This window comes from Corvus moneduloides, chromosome Z (genome assembly GCF_009650955.1).
Source record: "Corvus moneduloides isolate bCorMon1 chromosome Z, bCorMon1.pri, whole genome shotgun sequence".
Classification (NCBI taxonomy): domain Eukaryota; kingdom Metazoa; phylum Chordata; class Aves; order Passeriformes; family Corvidae; genus Corvus; species Corvus moneduloides.
In genome coordinates, this window is record NC_045511.1 from 38,199,587 (window position 1) to 38,219,622 (window position 20,036).

Consider the following 20,036-nt stretch of genomic DNA (forward strand, 5'->3'; position numbering starts at 1 on the left):
GGATCTGTGCATTTTTTAAACACATTTCTTAAAACTGTAGAATGAAGTTCTCCTTCTAGTTGCATTCACAAAATAAAACATGGAATTAATAAAAGTGAAGCGACAGAAGGGATTGTAACACTTGGTTAGCCTTTTTTTTAATCCCAAAATTGTCATCTAGGAAAAAAATTTGTCTTTTCTTGGTCAGTAGCACAGGATTTATAAGAAAAGAATCCAAAGCTATCCTATGACTGTGATTCACTTTCCTGAGACTATTTACCACAAAACCTGTAAATGATGCAATAGGCTGTGACTGCTAGTCAAAGGTTCATCATAGAGTCCACTAAGTAATTTATACTCCCAGGGCTGCATTTTAGAGTAAATGGAAGCAAGAAACCGTGAGGAACATGCTGTTGGGAAGGGAAAAACAAAAAGAAAGCAAAAGGAGTAGTTAATGAGTGTTGGTAAGTTGACCACGCATCTCAAGTGCGCATAAAGCATCTGGGGAGGCGGGCAGGGGAGGAACCTTTTCGGGTAGAAACCCAGTAAGTTTTTTGACATGAGAAAGACCCCTCCACTTATCAGAATCTGACAAAAGTACTAAAAATGTCTACAGCTGGAAGGTGAAGAATGATAGTGGCCATTAATTGACAGAGGTACACACAGACTGCATGGAGCTGGGCTCTGCACTGAGCTGCTTTGAGCAGCGGTGGGAGATTCTGAACACAGTTTGTCAGTGGCAGAATATCAAAACACAGACAGCTCAGGGTAGGACTGCTCATAAACTATACTTCTTACTGGGGACTAGACTTTAAAAGAATGGTTAACTATAGAGCCCAGCAATAGCCGGGACCTGGGGAAAGATTTAATGAAGTAAGAGTAAAATAGGCAAGGAAAGGCAGGGGGAAACAGCAACTAGCATCTTAAGAAGACCTTGCTTAAATCCTTTGCAGCATACACAGGGCAGAGGTATTGTGCTAAGCTGCCTGCATAGAGTGCCATACCAAGACTGTGCAGCTAACAGGGAGTGATGCTGAGATTTTAAATAAGCAGCACCAGCACAGTCCCTTGTGTGATGAGGGGATATTTAATGTAAAGGACCATTATTGCAGCACAAGTGTCCTCTCCCTCTGCAGCACAGTATTATCTGGAGGATTCCTGATGATAGTCTCACATTTGCTGTGTTGGTTTCCATTATGAAAAACCACAAAGGAAAAGCTATGTAGCAAACTGCTTCGGCTTGCCATTTGCTGAAACGAATGCAGATCTCTCTGCATGCACAGGGACCACCTCTGCAGTAAAAAAAAAAATACATAAACATTCCTGCAGCTTACTAAGAAATCCCCCTGAAGTCAAACAGGAGGTTCCCAGAACTTCAGATGGCAGGCATTGCCTCTCCACAATTGTGACTGTAAAGAAAAGAGAAGTTTTGATACCCTTCATCAATACAATGTGATCAACAAGGATGCAACAAGCAACAGTTTATTTGTAGAAAAATCCTTTAAAATTTACTACATTGTAAGATTAGGGAAAAAATAGTCTTAATATATATACATACAATATATATAAACAAACACATATCGCACCATGAAAATTACATGCTTTTTAGAACAGAGAATGGATCATATTCCCTCATATCAATTTTAAAGTTATCACTGCAAGAAACCTTGCTTCCTTTTTTTTTTTATCCCCATCAAAGTTTTCAAGTACAGGAAGTAAGTAATGCAGGATCTAATAGTAGAAAACCTTTGTTATACACAAATTACAACTGACAGCTAGACAATATTATTCTGCAGTATTCAACACTTGTGGTTTTTGAACTCTATAATGATATGAACTTTTACCTGAGGTGCATGGAAATAACGAAGCATGATAATTGGCAAGTTTAAGAGATTTTCACATTATGATTTGACTGTAATTGAAGTTGATTAGGTATCACATGTCTGTATGTATAGTACTGGCACAAGAATGCTCTGCATGGGTCATCACCAATGTCTTAGAAGTGCAGGAAAAATTAACAGGCAAGCACCACTTGCAATGATAAGCATGCAGACAATTTAAGTGAAACAGAGGTAGCATGTTCTTTAAACTCCAGCAGGGTCATTCAAATCAACTGCACTCTCCCTTCTGCAAAAGGCACTCACTTTTTCAGCTAAAAACAATGCGCTTAAATTTGGTCATATTGACCACAAATGGTGGATTTCTCTCCTTACAAATATAAAAAAATGTTAAGCAGAGGACACAGTGGAAGGGAAAAAAACAAATGTAAGAAACACACGTAAAAGGTACTATGTGCTATTCCTCTCCCTACCTTTTATGGGGAGAATTATATAAAACAGTTGCAGTACATAATCCAAAAGTTAAGACTTTCCAGTTGAAATGGCAGTATTAAGCAGCACATTCTCTATCAGAAATAGTTTTAAACCACCAGAAGTACAGCAGTCTTTTTAATAAAGAGCAACAATTCACAGTTAGGAGTAGAAAGTTTATGAACAAAAAAGGTGGTGCCAGAGAAGGATCCTTTGATCCAAAATCTCATAAATTAGTATGCACTGTAACTTTTATGCAGTATCTTTTATCCTTTCTGCGCTTTGAAAGGATGCCCATGCAAAACACCTCCTCTTACCGTGACACTACAGAACTAATCGAGTTATAAGATGTGCCACTGTTGCAACTGGAAGCATAAGCCTCTTGACCATTAGCATCTAAATTTATTTTGAATACAGAAGATGCCTTCAGTAAGAAATCTGCTGCATCTCTGCGACCTAATTCCCTCAGTTTAGACATTAGTATGCCTACAGTGCTGTCAGGTGCATTACTCCATTCCTGCAGAAGGGCATGGACTGGGCTTGAGAGAAAGTAATTTTGTGTTCCATTATTTGTATTGTACTTTGCAACAAGATCAGGGAGGCCCAGGTTCATGGCCAGAAGGCACCAATCTTTGCCCATTGGATCAGGTGGATCCAAAAGTCGGCTTAGTTTTCTCCTGGTGAGTAGATTCAGATCAGAAACATGGATATCCATTCCTAGGCTTCCCTGGGAGTAAACATCAAGACACCCAAAACAAAGTATACTGCTAAAGCTCTCTTTATATCCCCCCATAGTGTTAGTTAATGATGTTTCCTTTTGACTCTGTGCACGGAAAAAGTCTCTAGGCTGGTAGACCATTACTGGCTCATGATGTTCCCTCAGCTGCTGAGGACTAAGGTAATATTTCCCAGTCAGAAGACCTGGTAAGGTTGTGGCTATTAAGTTATCAATGGTGCTGCACACAGAATCCAGAAGTAAACAGCACTTGATCTTCTCTGTTTCCAGTCCTCTAACTTGAACCTCTATACCCTGCCCGTGGTTGACCAGCAGCACTAAAAGCTCAGCTCCACGATTCATAATCTTTGATCCGTTTACCCACAAACGTATATCAGCATCCCCCTCTGTGCTCTGCTGATGAATCCACCTGCAGAGATTCACCTGAACTTTATGAAAAATTCCACAAGGAAATGGGGTAAGATGTTCCACAGGAACTATTCGAACACCACCATAAATCAGCACTTCATCCTCCTCATCTGTCCAAGACCTGTGGAGATTGTCAGTCTTTATGAGAGCAGGAATATCCACCATTGCTCCACTGCTAAGGTCCCTTGCACAAATATCCATGGCATCCAAAATCTGTATCAGTTCTTCCACGTCACTATCTGTCACCAGACGCTGGATGTCCTCTATAGTGTACCGACCTCTATAGTGATGGAGGGCTTTTGGGTTCTCCACTGACAGGATTTTTCCAAGAACATTAGAACAGAGCCAGCGAGGATCCAGAAGCACAACATCTTGGACAGTTTCACTCTGCATAATGTTAATCTGTTTATAAATATGAAAGTTACTGTTTATATCCTGTGAAGTACAAAATAATAGCCGAAGTTCTTGCCTTCCTAACAGACTGACCCCATAACTTGATTAACACTGCTCACAGGAAAAAGCAAACAGTGCATTTAAATATATGGCAAGTACTCAGAACAAAAACCAGATCTTGCTGTTGTTTTCCACTAGTAATGAAACCATTAGAGCCTAACAGCTGGAAAGCCTAGTCATGCCTTGCAAGCTGTTTATGCAAAGCTGTTATCCTACTATTCAATTTCTAATGGACACATATAAATCTCTCATATGCAGTGAACACTTCATTGAAGGTGATAACATAGTGATCCTTTCTGGGTATTTTATATTCTTACAACTGTAGCAATAAACTAATTATTCCTGTCTCAAAGAGGTTATGTTGAACAAAATAGAAGCCACAAGACATAATGATAACAGAAAGCGTTAATAAGCAGTCTCTACTTATGTCTTAAGAGGAAGAGAAAAAAACCAAACAACTTTAGACATCTGCTTAAACTCATAAAGCAATATTCTACCAGAACAATATCTTGCAAATAAAGAGATGGAATTTACATAAAAATACTTACTTCTCCTATGCTATGCAACTGCTGTGCAATATGCCGTAGGTCATTTTCGTTTGCTAGGGGATTAAGGTGTTCCTGTACATCATAAACAAACTGCTGCAAGGACATCAGCTGGTTGGGTCCATTAATTTTTCTCCATGAAGGCAGTGTGGAGATTATTTTTTCACACAGGTGAGTCATAGGTGGGCAAGTCTTAGAAAAGCACAGAAAACATCAATTTGAGAATAGTGTACTATTTTTTTTTAATGGAGGTCTAATGGATCTAAAGAGTTCCTTTGTGCTGGACCCTTACTCTTTCATCTGGCATTCTCTTGCCAAAAAGTCTATCTACCTTTCCTTAAAAAAGTGAATTGCAGAAACCAGTTTTTCACTGAAATAAGCAAATTTTCCAAATATCACCATGAGTTGTCCTCATAGATCTGTAAATTAATGTTTATTTCTTAAATTATCAGGATTTATTTAGAATCTGTGCTCATCAATATCTGTACAGTACCAATTTACTTAAAAGATGAGACGGAGGAGTACTAAATAAGAAGCAAAAATGGTACTTTGATGTATTGATTGCCTTAGACATGATGCCTTCTTCCCACATTCTCAAGCCACAGCCTCCACTTCTTATGCAGTAAACCCCTTCAGATTTCAAGCTAGTGACCATAGCTAAAATAAAGTTTTCGTAGAGAAGAAAAGCTTATAAAATCAAGAGACCATCAGGAATGTAAAATAGGCTGAATTTTGCATAAATCCAAGTATTTTCCTCAACCCACAGAATTAACTCAGTAATACATACACTCTTAATCAATTACAAAAAAATGCATTTCCAAAGTAGATGCAGAAAATCTTGTTGGTGTGTAACATAATATTAATCCATTTAGCACAGGCTACAAAAATTTCTTAGTTCTTAGTATGGAAGTCTCCATGGATTCATGGTGATAATATCAAACCATGGCTACACTTTACCTTTAGTCTCACATGCATATACCTACACATACAGATACAACTGAAGCAGTATTTTTCAATTTAAAAATGCAGTCAAAAGTTAATACAGATTCAGTTTACATATCTATATTTGGAATTGTCTTTCTAACAGCTGAGAAAACTGTTCTAGTCTGGTGGGTTTTTAATGAAAAACTTACTTTCCTGAAATATATTTATAATATGTTTCTCTATTTCTCTATAATACTATGCTGGAATCCAATAGCTGCCAATCAAAAAAGAAAATTATGACTTTGAACTGAAATCTCAAATTGTTTCCTTTCAACAGAGAGTATTTTGGTCACCTGGTCAAAACAGCTACCATTTTCTAAATACTGACTGAATCTTTGATTTCAAGGGTTTGTTTATCACAAGACCTGTCAAGTATGCTGATAGAAAATTGGGACAACAGTGGTTTCTGTATGCTTCATTGTTCCAAGTTTGAAATTTACAGAAGATTATTACACAAGATGTTCACATTTTGGCTGATCCAACCCAGACCATAGGGCACTACTTACAGAAATTATCTGGCTTCTTGTTTCTTGCAAATGATTTCGAAGAAGCTTCATATCTTTAGACCCAGATGCTCCAGCATCCAGGACAAATAACTTTTCTGAAATTTGCAAATCATTTCCAAATCTAAAAGAAAAAAATTCTTATTAACTTAGCCCCAAATCCAGTTTATTTCTTAATACAATTGTACTTCAGTCTTTTCAATTGATAAAGATACTGCCCCTCCTGCCTTCCTCCCCCCTCCCCCCCCCCCCACTGTGCTGGAATTCCTACATCTGTTTCTTGTACAACCCAGAAAAGTGTCTATACTCACAGGTTTGGATGGTTTCTCACACCCAGTGTTCCCACTTAACTGCTCTGCATTTTCCACTCTGCATATAAGGTATTGTTACTTTAAACAATAGTATGTTCATGAAAAATTCCCTATTTCCATCTACCATTAGCAAATGCTCCAGACATTTGCTGAAGAATTCTAGAAGTTTCCCTAACCTCTCGATACCTCTTGGATGACCTTGTCACCTTGTGTGACTCCATAAAGTCCAGCTTTTTGCAAACCATGTAGGGTTTGTAGAGTACTTCCAGGCCTCATTTAAGTTTTTTTCATACCTATCCTACATCAGTTCAGAGCTAAGGGTAGTTCTCTGATAAAGTTTCCTCTTTTGCATCCAGAGTTTTTAGCTGCAAACTGTCTACTTTTCTGAGACCAGGGCAAAACCTGAGCACCAAGATGTTAGATGGAAAGCTGGAATGGGTCTTTGGATGTAGCCCAGTGTTTACAGGGTGAGACTGCCTATGCTACAATTAATTTTGACACCACTGGGCTCATTTTAGCTCAGGGCAGCTTACTCACTGTACTATTGGTGTATGTTTCAATTTTAGCACAATATAGGCTTCCTGAACTTATTCAAAATACCATAATATCATAAAGCCATATGAAAACCTTTTACATATTCCAATGCATTTTAGTATTTTTTCTTTCCAGTTAGCATGTTTAAGTGCTATGTATAAATATACTTCCCACTTACCTGTTCCTAATTTCCTTCAACAAGGAGATGTCTTTGTCATACCAGAACTCTCCCCCAACAGGCCGAGGCAGATTCACTATGTCAGCATGTGTGGCAACCAAAACAACACGCAGGGGACTCTTCAGCTTCCCACCAAATGCTAGAAGAGAAGCAAGAGGACTCCCTCACTATGAGGCATGCCTACGGAGATGGCTGATACTGAGCCAGGAAAGCAGAAATGCATTTTACATTTTTCATACCAATCACTTTTGTAGTGATTTACCAACTCTAAGCATAGCCATTAACAGTGTAGCTGCCGGTGCTCTGGCAGTTATCTGCTTATAGGACTGTCTATATAAGGCCCAATTTTAATAGCTAGACTACTTGAATAACATCAGATACATTTATATTGTGGTACTTTATTGGTTTAATAAAAACAATAATCAATAGCACTAATGATATTGCTACTAACTACAAACTATGACAGCATGAGGAAAAAATAATTAGAAACAACAGCTTCTTGAAAGGGTTTTGCATAATCTTTGGATGGTCCTTTATACTACAGGTGCAGAAAAGAGGATTGTAAGAACACAAAATGTCTACAATATTCATATGTTGATATGAATGCTATTTTGCAGTACTTACACAAACAATGACCTCTCACTTAAGTGAGAGTTAAGTAGGAAAGCCTGGCAGAAACCATGAAAAAGAATGAGAAAGAAAGAAAGATACAAATGGCATGAATGAGGTGACAGTACGGAACACAGAGTTTTCAATCTTTTCTTAAACTCATATTCCAGAAAAGGAAAGACATCATTAGACTAATTTTAAGAGCCAGCACACCTAATCCTGCTCTTCTAGCCTTAAAAAATCTTCACATGTGAGAAATATGCTTACAACACTGCTCTGTTCTCATCAACTAAGAGCTCACACAATCTTTTAATTCATAAAAAGCCACAATTCCCCAAATCTCTGCATAGCAGGTGTTTTGTAATTATCTTATTTTTTTTAAGTGAAGTAGCTGAATAATGCTGATAATCAGATAAGCAAGAAGAAAAAATTAACTGAGATTTCTGACTCTGTTGAACCAAGAACTATGTTTCCTTGCTAGAGTGAGGAGCTGTGAAAAGCTTTCAGCAATTGCAAATTAGCTGTATTTGCAGCTTTGATACCTTTTTGCAAATTTCTGAGCTTTAACTTTCACAGGTAATTTATTGTTGGTTAGATCCAAATGCTGATATTAGTAACCTTGTAATTTAATGTAAAATAGAAAATAAAAGCATGCCGATGCCTGAACTGAAAACCAAGGGTTGGCCTTGGCTCATTGTGTGCCTGAGATAATGCGTACAGAAACAAGCAGAACACAGAAAGAGAGACAAAACAACTCTTTGCACAATGTTAAGTATTTAATACATTTGTCTGGTGAATCTCTAGCGTTGTTACAAATGTCCTTTAGTGTTGAGTTAGATCCACTGGCTGGAGTAATCTTTCAGATCATGGAACCAAGACATGTGTCAGAAGTGTGTTAGTCCAAGAAACTGTCACAGTCTGCAGACCAATACTCAGATACAAATGCAAACAAGTTACAAGTTACTGTATATACACCTGAATTACCAGACCTTTTAAGAAAAATGTTACTAAATGTTAATTTGTTTGCCTGCCAAGTAACTTTCAGTAAGCCTGAATATAAAACAAGTAAAATTACTTAAAACCGGTGCAAAATTGAAGAATATGTGAAATTTACAAGAAATATTGATTTCTGTGCATCAGCACCAGAAAGTTATCATATTTGAAGTCCAAATACAACTCTAGTTAAACATATGAAAGTTGCACATACTGAAGGGTAATGCTGTTTCATAATACTGTTCCTGTTCTGTTGTCACTGACAAGACTAATTTATGCTGAAAACACTGCTAATTGGGGGCTAGATATAAGAGGAATTTAAGCAGTGTGTCTAAACTTTTTGGGGTTTTTTTTTTTTTGTGTTTTGAATGGTTCCAGCCCTCTTTTGGCAGCTTATCTGACATAAAACTTCATCTGCCATGTACAAATGTAAATCCCCAGTGCCACAAGATATGCACTGTACTTTGTGACCCTTTTTAATTGAACTAAGTGGTGTATGCAACTCTTCCAGCTTCTTCCACAGTTAAATTCCCTTTTTCCAAGAAACCTTATGTAAAGTTTGTTTGAATACGTGGGGATGAAGACACCCAACACAGACGATGTACACAGTTGCACAGAAGCTTTATTCTACAGACCTCAATACTTCATTAACAGGCAGAGGAACATACCTATTGGCTCCTCAACTGGCACCAATGATTTCAGGAAATTGAGCCAAAAGGTCACTTGGTTTAATTGGATTTCATAAGGCTCCTCAAGACTAAAAAGCACTATGTGAATTGCAGTGTGATCATTGGCAGCAAAATAATCGTAACAGCAGAAGTACACAGGGTTCCCAGAGAATTCCCAGATGCTGAAATCACCAACTCCTGAAAAACAGACAAACAGATGAAGAGATCACACTTCACCAGTAAGCATGAAACATCTGGCCATGGAAAGACAAACAAAACAGTTAATCTGATTTAAACTTTTGCAAAGATAAACTGTATGCATGTGAGAAAGCAAGACTGAAAATGCAATCATGATCAAAGGGAACAAGTTTCAGTCAGTTTCAGAGGCTTAGCAGTTGGACCCTCAAAATCTGTTCCTCTCTCACATTCCTTCTCTAGGACATTTAGCTGGATGCCATATGTAAGCAACTGTGTTAAATGCATGCAGTCTTATGCAATTACATTGAGCTTTGCCTTGAACAACAGCAGCAGATCTTGTAATTGCCTTGCAAATTAAAAATAATGGCTCCCATTCTTTTCCTGTTCACCTCAAAAAAGCTTAATATTTTTATTAATTTTTCTTCTTAACGTGCCACCACTAATTTTAGAAACTGCTGAAGCACATTCTCAAAGAAGCCACTTTGCTTTGCCGAATTTTACTATTCGCATTGTGTTGGTAAATCAGGGCTGAACAATCACCATGGTAAGGATTCCAAGAGCTCCATGCTTCTTTTTGCCACCTCCTTTAGCTTTGGGTGAGAAAAGTGTTAGTATGCTGCAGTTCCCAGATGCACCATCTGATTAGGGTGACTGATGTCTGCCACACTTGTACTACCTCTAATTAAACAGATTGTGATTAAGATGCACCTCAGAATTCTAGAAGGAGAGAAGTCAGAAAACTCCAACCTGCTGTTATGAATACAGATATTCAGAGGTCACCTGTGTGTACACTTTATTCTGTATCAAGACAGCACGGAGAAAGAAAAGAAAGTCCTTCTGAGAGTCCGTGGCACAACTCTGTTTCACTGCAAAATTTGACTGGGTTTCAAATTATACTGAAGGAAGAAATTAGCCTGCACAAAGAACAAGCTTTAGCTACTTGGCAAACTCTTCAGCATCTAGGATAATTGTTCTGTCATTTCATTTCATTACTGTGCACTCATAAGCAGGTTTCTGTCTCCAAAATAAACTCTTGATTAATACTAACTCAGCTTCAAAATTGCAGCTGCTAAGGCACGCAAAACATTTTCCTTATGAAGAAGAGATTTGACCACCTATATAAATGATGATTAGTATGGCTGGTGGAGTATAAGCACCACTTGTGTGATCTCAGAGTCAAAAGCCATGTGTGTACTTACAACACCTTCTGTGATTGACCCCTCTTACTGCTAACTGGCTTCAACTGCAGAGCAGTTAGCTTCCTTGCAAAAAAAGAAATGAAATCAGAAGCTCCACTCACAATAACTGATGAGCTCCAGGGCTCACCAAATATGCTCCAGCCATGTCATGGGGTGAAAACAGTATGTCCTTTGCATAGCTGGGAATATAGTTAAATGGTGAGGACTAAATGGGCCAGACTAAATCTGATAAAATCTCCAGATGACATATAGTATAAGTGAAGAAGCCTTCATACTAGTAGTATGGTTGGCTACTTTGCCAACCTGCTCCTGTCATACCAATCCCTCTTTTCTACTCTTCCACTTACCTCAAAAAAGTTTCTACGTAATACTATAAAGATGTGACATGAGTGATTAAAATGTATATTACAGCAGCTACAGAACTTCAGGCAGATTTACTTTCTCCTTAAATGAATTATATCCCACCAGCATTGAATTGTCAAACACGGTCACTACTATACCAAGTCAGACTTTTCCCCCCATTTTTATTTTAAAAAACAAGTAAAATGGCATTAACTCTCCTGCAGCACTAAAGCATCCCAGCCCAGGGCTCTTCTTACCATGCAAGCAGGCATTCTGGATGTCAATGGCCTTGGTGGACTGGTCATCAGAAGAGAAGTGAGAGTGATGAGCAGGTGATACGAAAGTTTCTAACACGCCTTTGGTCAGGCCTGGCTCAAACATCATACTACGGCTTCTCACGCTGACATTTTCACAACCAGGATAAAGATTCGTAATACTTACTGAAACTGGGTCAGGGAAAGGAAAATGAGATTACAAACCATGTGAAAATCACAACCAGATCACTTCAAAACAAGTATGCAAGCCATAAAAGCAGATTAAAAAACCCAAAGTGCTCTTCAAAGAAAGGAGATGTCTATGAAGCTGTGGGCATACACAACTACATCCTTATTCTGAATGATTAAAAGGAAAATATTAGAATGATCCTATAAAGCACTTATGTCCATTAACAGATATACCTCTGAGTGGGAAGCATAGAGAAAGACTGAATTTTATGGGTGTGAAAGGTTTCAATAATTAAAGTTCTATGTTGCAAAGCTATATTGCCTTTTTTTTTTTTTTTTTTTAGCTAAGGGCTACAATTTCATTGCATGACCTATTATTATTGGCATGGAAATGTCACATATTCATATTATTGATTCCTGTAAAAGTATCAGAAAGTATCGCTGTGTAACAAGTGTCTCTGGGGTGGTGAGGGAGAAAAGCAGACCCTTAACGAAAACTATTTTACTAATAAGCAATTTTTAAATTTCATGTTTATTCAGATTCCCAGAGTGCAACTGAGAAACAAAAGGGCTTTTAAACTGACTTGCACCATCTAGTGGATAAAAATTTCGTTCCTCCACTAGTTAGCAAATTCTAATATTTGGGTTTTACAATACAAAGATATTACCTGTTAGCTGTAAAATTATAGTTTCATGTTTGATCTCCTAATGTAATATTTTAAATCTTTGGGCTCTTGTAAATAAATATTTGGTGAATTCGCACACCTATTTTTACAGAATTTAAACAAACACATAAACAAACAAATCATGTCATCAAGTATAGATCAAATTGTGCTGATTTAAATATTTTTCTGATTATGTCACTCAACCCATAACATAATTTACATGCTATATAATGATTTACATCCCAAAAGAACATATACTGAAAGAAGCAAAAACCAAACCTCCAAATGTTAAAATAACACCATAGTAGCTTTGTATGTATAGGACTGCACACCTTTCTGGCTTTATATCTCGGTAAGCTCTTTTCAAGGGCATGCTTCAAATTCATCTTTATTTCTACACTGATTTGCCTATGTGACTGGCAGTCTTTCTGATTTTATGATGGTGTGAGCACATAACACCTCTCCTTTGGTTCTGTTACAAACTATCACAAAAAAATCTTTTTCAGTCAAAACCTTCCTGTACTGCCTCCAGGAACTGATATTCCTTGAGTGACTTATCCCCCTTTGTATGACACAATAAATTAAGATAAATAAATCAAGAACTTTTAATTGGTTAATTTAATCAAGTTCTTCTTTCTGTTATCACAGATGTGGGGCCCTTGTGTTAAGTAAACATCAAATGCAATAACAATCTCTGTGGCATGGATCTTGCCTTGCCAAGCCACTCTTTGGATGCTCTAGAGCTTCCTCAGGTGAGTAGAGAGAAAGCAGAGATCAAAACTACTACTAGCACTGTTCTAACATTACATAAAAATTATGAACAAAATCCAAACCTGCAAGTATTATCCAAAAGGCTTTTTTTTTTAAAAAAGGCAAGCCTGGCCCCATCTAAAACTTACACAGTAACACAACTTCTAAATATCAATTTAAACTTGAGCTCCTCAACATGCTTAGCTTGTGTACATTGTGTAGGCTCCCAGCATTAGAAAAGGGACCTGGACAAACAGTTCACTGGTCTTTCCACTGTACCCCTGTGGGTCCTTCCAAAAGTGGGCACATGCTCAGGTGTAAACCTAGCTAGTTTCTCCACACCTTGTAGCTCTTCCCACTTTGCACACGCCAACTGGTTCTACATGAGCAGTCTATTCCCTAATATTTGCAAATATTTACTTCAGTTTAGAAAGCTTTCATTTATTTTCACCGTGTTTGGAGACAATTTTAGACACCTCTAACTGGGCTAATTCATCCTGTACCTTAAGGAAAAGCACTCCAAGGCATCAGAAGCAGCTCTGAATCCTGCTATTACTTCAAAATCACATAAAGATGCAGCAACTGTTTCAATTTTGCAGTTCCTCCAGCAAAAAAGAAGCTATTAATGACACTGATGTTTGCAGCCTAGGACTTTTTGTGAAAAATAAAAAGCAGTGTTTACAAGTCCTGTCCTCCACTCTGCAAGTTCACTTATGCAGCGTGTAAGCAAACAAAACCTTAACTACTCATATATTCTTCACACGTGCTGGTCCTCTTCTTCTACTTTAGGTACAAGCCTATGCACAGAGAAATCAATCCCTCTCCCCTTTTCTTTTGTTTCTTACATGCTAAGGCTGTCCTGTCTTTTGCAGTGCAGCCAACAGCTTTTTCTTAGGAGCTTAGAGATTAAGAGGAAACTCTTTTCTCATACGAACATTATGGCTCAAAACCATACCTGAAGGTTTGGAAGACAAAGGGGATGGGGGGAATCTGCTGGAGTTTGTGGAGGAGAGCCTAGGCCTACGTCTTCGGAAAAAGCTTCGTAACAGGCCACACTTCAGAGACTCCACAAGGGTGGTTTTCCCAGCACCAGAGTGTCCAAACAACTTCAGTTTGATCCGGGGCTGTGGATTCTGTGTGTGCCTCAGCTGCTGGATAAAAAGCCCCCGGTGCGTATCCTAAAATTCAACATGAGGAAGAAATCACAACATGTGGCAGGGAACGTCTGCCTCCCAACACATTCAGCATGGGGTTTAGATACACTTTCTTGCCAGACTGGTGTTCATCATGCAAGCCATCAGTTACTGGACTGGCAGACAGGATGGTTTTGTGCTCACTCTCAGGAGCCACCTTGATATTTCATGAAAACTGCACATCTTCAGGCTCAACATCAGTGATGGAATCAGAATGGAATTCTTCTGACCCTCAGTGGAGAGGGCAAAGGCATCAAAACCAGCCTCTTTCAGTACCCATTCTCCTAACCCAGCAGTCTCAGAAGGTTAACCAATATACATACGCTTACAGAGTATACATGCAGCACTGAAGAATTTTGCTGTGACACCTATCACCTGAGCAATACAACAATTCAGTGTGCATTTCTTCTCTTCTTTACATAAACTTTTTCTGTGCTTCTCATGGTTGGGTGAATTTTAAGGAAACAAGGAGAAAGCAGAAAAGTGGGAGAGCAAAGTAACTAGTAGATTCATCTTCCCTTTCTTCATTTCCCCGTTTGGAGCTGAGAGAGAGGCTCTGTTGTTCTGCATTTGCACCTAATTTACACATAGGATGAGCCCCCCGAATTATAAGCATGCAGCAACTGAGCTGAGAAGTTTGACAGAAACAGTTGTGCATACAATTTAGTTCCTTCCTCACCAGCAAGCATTTATTTAGTAACACTGCACTGTTACAGCTAATACTGAATCCTCCACAAGAGCCACTATGATAGTAGGTTCTTCATCTGTCTGTATTAGAGGCAAAATACTTCACAAGCACCAAAAATAAGTGTAAGGTATGTTCTGTACTAGATTATACTGACCATTTTAAGTAGTACTAGAATACTTTCAGTGGTTAGATAAAATTTTAAAATTTCAATTGATCAGATTCTCTGTCACAAAGTATAGTCTAATGAAGTTTATGATCACCATGCATTTTCCCCACATATATAGAGACAGACCTTCAGCAATGTATATTCCACTATCAAGAAGTGAATTACAGTTTACTAATATTTCTTTCAAAATACATCTATCTGACCTTCTTCTTTTGTTCTAGGTCAATTTGTATTATTTTCATATTTACATCATGACTGAATCACAAATTTACCTGCTTGCATGCAGACACAAGAGATAAGAGTTTGGTGTGGGGATGTAACTATGAAAAATGGAGCCTGTTATGACAAACATTTACAAAAGCTGTCATTGCAAAGGATGTCTGAACTTTACGCTTTCTCACATCTTCACACATATGTAGTTTACAATCCTGTTGGCAGGCCTAAAGGACATGATTCTACTTCCACCTTGGCAATACATGGTGTGCACCATCTTCTACTAGCAACAGAAATGGTAATTTATTTCAGTTTCTCCAATCATAGACTCAACATTATAATTGTAACAGGATTATTTTAATTGGTCTGGCTCTTGCCTGTAATCTCCAGGCAAGTAGCCACTCAGCCTTCCCAGCATGAGTGATGCTGCCTATCTGACTAATCAGTCTGTATCAAATGTGTCAGACACACCGCCTCACAAGCCCAGGTCAGCTTTTTGTTCTAGTTGGCAAGACATTTGGATATACTGAAACTGCAGAATTAAAAGATGACATTGAGAACTTATGCAACTTTTCCATACGGTATTAACATTTTCATAAGGGGCACAAACCCCCCATCCTTTGTAACCTTAATCTAAGTGAAATGGTGATGGTGAGGAAATAAGTCATCTTGGGGGATGTGCTAATTCTTAATATGTTTTTTTTAAATAAACACCTTAGATGCTTTGCTAGGCACTGTCAGAGACTGATAGATATAAATCAGTGGTGCAGACTAGCTTAGCCAGCTTCTTTAATATGTACATATTTGCTTTAATTGCTGGCATAATTTAAAATTAAAAATATAAAAAGGAAAAAGAAAAAAAAGACACCATTGCAGTAAGGAATTTTGCAACAGCTTTTAGAATAGCTTTGATGAAAACCACAGTTAAAATTCATGCATTCCCAACCTTTTTAAGTCTTGCAAGCAGACTGGCTACATGCTCATGCTGCTCTGCTCTGGCGAGATCTTCTGCTGTTTTCCCATCCTGTTAAAACACATATTATTAGCAGCAGTTCCTTCCTTTTTCTTTTACAGATGGGCATCTGGATGCCACTGTAGCAAGATACTTTGAATTCAGAGTCTGAGAGCAAAATCAACACTCCTCCCCCTGAATTCAATTTCTCTTCTCACCAATTAGAGGATGATAGTGATTTCTAGATATTGTCCACTGAATAGATTTAAAAGTTCACAAAGAAGGGACACATCAGCATATTGACTCACATGAATAGCAAGTGAGTGGTTATTTACCAATGGATAAAGACTGACAGTGGCATATCAGCCACTGGAGGATTCCAGAAAGCAAGAAATTTGTAAGGGATGCAGTTTAAATTGCATCAGCGAGTTAAAAAGGAGAAGCAAAGCTGCCTTCAGCATTATGGTCTTGTCATTTAGTTATCTATGTTTTACTGATCAGCAGTTTAATATTAAAAACACTAAAAGAAAAATTGCCCACTACTTTGACTCTTACAGCTACATTATGCTATTGTGTTGCTTTAAATTTTGGTAAGAGGTAACTAATTAAGGAGTACTTAGCTTATTTCACTATCTCAGATAAGAGAATTAGAAAATACATCCACAAGCAAAATAGCAAGTTATTTTCCTATTCAAGCTTTCCTGAAAAGTACAGAGTATCTACACACTGGTATAGTAATATGTAAGCAAAACTGACATATGAAAAGGGCTTGGTTACAGGATCCATGAAAGCGTATTTTACACCTACTGGTAATATTTCATCAAAATTGCTGACTGGCTCCCTGTGTTGCAGATCAGAAAGCCTGCAAGAGCTGATCCTGAGTTCAAGTGGCATTTGCAAGTATCTACATCCAAAATTTTTACTCCATCTGACAATTTTAAAGTTGGTTTAGAATATTCCATGAGGAGAATCCAACAACATGGTGCCAGTTAGCATGTAAGCACAACAGATTTTTTGGGGCAATTTTCAAACATTTGAAATGATTGTATACTCCAGGAGTGGAAGGTTTTCTAAGGTCACTTAACACCATCCATGCAATCAAATTAAAAATCAAACTAGTCATAAAATGGGCTTTATCCCAGAAAGGAAGCAAGGACTTCATAATACAGCCCAGTTACTTAATGGGGTTGGAAAAGTTAGCTCCTCAGAAATGCCCAGTGAAAGAAGAAAAAGGCTATTAATTCTACTGCACTGGCTCAGAAAGAGCTGTTAATAAAGTTTTCAGAACAGTTTAATATCCCTCTAGCAAACCAATGCAAAACTGAAATATTAAAATCACAACATGCAAGTTCCTCTGGTCCCCTCCTCCTTTTCCTTCTCTCTGCCACCATGCTGTTGGAATAATGGATGGTTCCATATATTCAGTCTACTACTCCTGCTAGATTTAGTATCAGCACTATTTATTTTGCTATGTCCTTCAAACTGACCTAAACTAAAGAGACAAAATGTACCTTTATCTTGGAAGGACAGTGTCCACATGGGCAATTATACCAACACAGCTGTCTTGACATAAACGAAGAGCAACAGCTCAAGAATTCCCCCACCACCCTTTCATTTTATCTCATCTCTACAGTACATAGTAGTGCAAGTACATATACACAGTGGGATGTAAGGAACAGACAAAAAAGACAAAAAACAGGCAACAAAGGAAATCTGTAGAGCATCCTACCGAGTCCACTGCATGCACATTTCATTATTATTAATAGGGGACATGGCAATATACAATCCAATAGCTATCAAAAAGCAATTAGGTGCTAAACTTGTTTAAGCCACAACTCCAAGTTTATTGGCATTCTCCTGCTACATAAGATCTGTGCTTAAAAGAAAAAACTGCAGTACTAAATCTGAGGAAAACAACATAAAATTTTGTATTTTCTACCAAATGGGTAAAGCAAATGATACAGAAGTTTTCTCCTTTTTCCTCTCCATTTCAGCCATCTCAGGAAAAATTGCTTAGGGAAAGAACTCTGAAAATTGAGGACTCAACTAAAATCTAATACAACATGTCTTCCTCATACAGAGCAATAGTTATTTCTAAGCAGAATACATTGGTTACAATGAGTAGCAATGTAAAACGATCCACTGGATCTGAATATAAAACATGGTTAGTTTGTTCAAAACACATGTAATTGTGTGTATGATGTCTATAATTTATCGTGTGTATGACGAAGGACACTTCAGTCCTGCTGTGGATATGTCATTAGGAGGATGCTTCTCACCTTACTGAGAATGAAAATGCCTTCAGTGTTACTAACTGGAAGCAGTGGTGCTGGCTGATCTGACATGAATGATTTAGTTTACAAGGATATTCGCATGCTAGTTCACTCATCCATTAAACCACACAACTCCCACCATAAAACCAGAAATTTTTAACCCCTTAATGCAAGAAAAATATTTAAGATACATACAATGTATTTGTACTTTTCTCAAATGTGATGTGAAATGACATAAATCTTAATGACAGTGACTCATTGTGCTTATAGAAAGCATAATGATACAAGTAATTCTTAGGTGAAGAAATTATTAGGTTAGATGAAGTGGTAGCTGTACTGTACCGTAATCAGCTCCAAATTCAGTTGCAAGAAGGGAACAAGTAGACAAGAGAGATATAACAAATACCACTCCCATTGTATAACATACAACAGCCTTTTTTTTCTAATTTCAAAACGTAATGTCCTTTTCCTACACCTGTCTCTGAGTTTGTTTTCTACTATCATGCATAAAAGAAGAAGAACAGCATCTCTCAATACTTACAGAGGTTAATGCTTCTACATTGGCACCGGTAAGACACAGGAACCGGACAACGTCAAGAATGCCATTGTTTGCTGCCAGGTGTAAAGGTGTTCTTCCATACTAACATGAGGAAAGAAGTGTCATTACATTAGTCAAAGAACTTCACTTCAAATTTTATGACTAATAATCAAACGTATTACACAATTATACATACTGATACACAGAAAAGGTTTTGCAAAAATGTGGATACCATATGCAGCTAGCAAGAATTTCTCTTGCTTCTTTCCACTCCCGTGAGATACTTTTCTCTCTCACGGAAGATATTAGCAGAGTTCTATAAGCTATGAACACCTGTGACCTTGCAAAGCCTTGTTTATGGTACAGTAGAAAAATATTTTGACAATGGATGTTTTAGGATTTTAGCCAATCACCCCAAGGGGTGGCTGATCCTTTGTCCAATTAGACTATGAAGAAAAAAGTCTATAAAGGAGTTTGTAAAATAATTAAATAAAGGAATCTTGCTGCACAATTCCTGCCCGTTGGATCTCTCTTCTCCTCCCTACCACTGAGAGACACTGTGATACAAAAACTGCAAGAAAAAGTACTTTTGATAGCAGCTTAAGTACAACTGTTGAAAGTGCAATTAAAAACAAAGGCTAGACGACTATTTAAAAAATGGGGAAACAATTTTATAGCCAAATCCTTCACAACTGTGGAGGAATTCTTTAGTTTTTTTGGCTATATTTGAGAATGTCTTTTTAATTCCAGAAAATTTAATTGCCTTTTTACTTAATTAAATATGAACAACACTAATTCCTTAACCTTTAGAACTCTGGGTCCTATTTCAATCCAAGTACTACTGAAGATTACATATCTGCAGTCTCCCCCTTTCATCCAAAGAAATAAAAGGAATGAATGAAAGAAGTCAGCATGAAGTATTATATTTTTCCAGTGAAGAGGGAAGGGCTGTACAGTATTGCTTTCCCAATTTTTTCTTTTTCCATGAGTCTCTTCACTGACAACAGGTCCTCATGACGTTCCCTTCTGTTTTCATGTTCAGAGCTACTGTTAAAAAAATTACAATTTATTCTCTTCTGGTATTATCTCTGCTGCTATTACTTCACATTTTTAGGCTTTCAATACTGTTCTTCCTGTCTACAGTCAGAAACAAACTCATAAAACTACTTCTTGAAAGAGCATTTGAGAGCAAAGCCAACTAAATTT

General features: G+C 37.7%; 1 protein-coding gene across 2 annotated transcripts in view; it reads right to left on the reverse strand.

The window, feature by feature from the left end:
• Positions 1-1,445: 1,445 nt before the first annotated feature.
• The window catches only part of DAPK1 (death associated protein kinase 1), an 87,356-nt gene continuing 68,765 nt past the window's right edge, over positions 1,446-20,036 (reverse strand). For both annotated transcript variants that reach the window (XM_032095688.1, XM_032095687.1), the window contains 9 exons: positions 18,834-18,932; positions 16,014-16,091; positions 13,763-13,985; positions 11,207-11,395; positions 9,211-9,408; positions 6,941-7,079; positions 5,921-6,041; positions 4,434-4,622; positions 1,446-3,834 (listed from right to left, as the gene is read on the reverse strand). In XM_032095688.1, the coding sequence (XP_031951579.1) occupies positions 2,602-3,834; positions 4,434-4,622; positions 5,921-6,041; positions 6,941-7,079; positions 9,211-9,408; positions 11,207-11,395; positions 13,763-13,985; positions 16,014-16,091; positions 18,834-18,932 (2,469 nt within the window). In that variant the 3' untranslated portion in view covers positions 1,446-2,601. The remainder of the gene's footprint in view (positions 3,835-4,433; positions 4,623-5,920; positions 6,042-6,940; positions 7,080-9,210; positions 9,409-11,206; positions 11,396-13,762; positions 13,986-16,013; positions 16,092-18,833; positions 18,933-20,036) is intronic.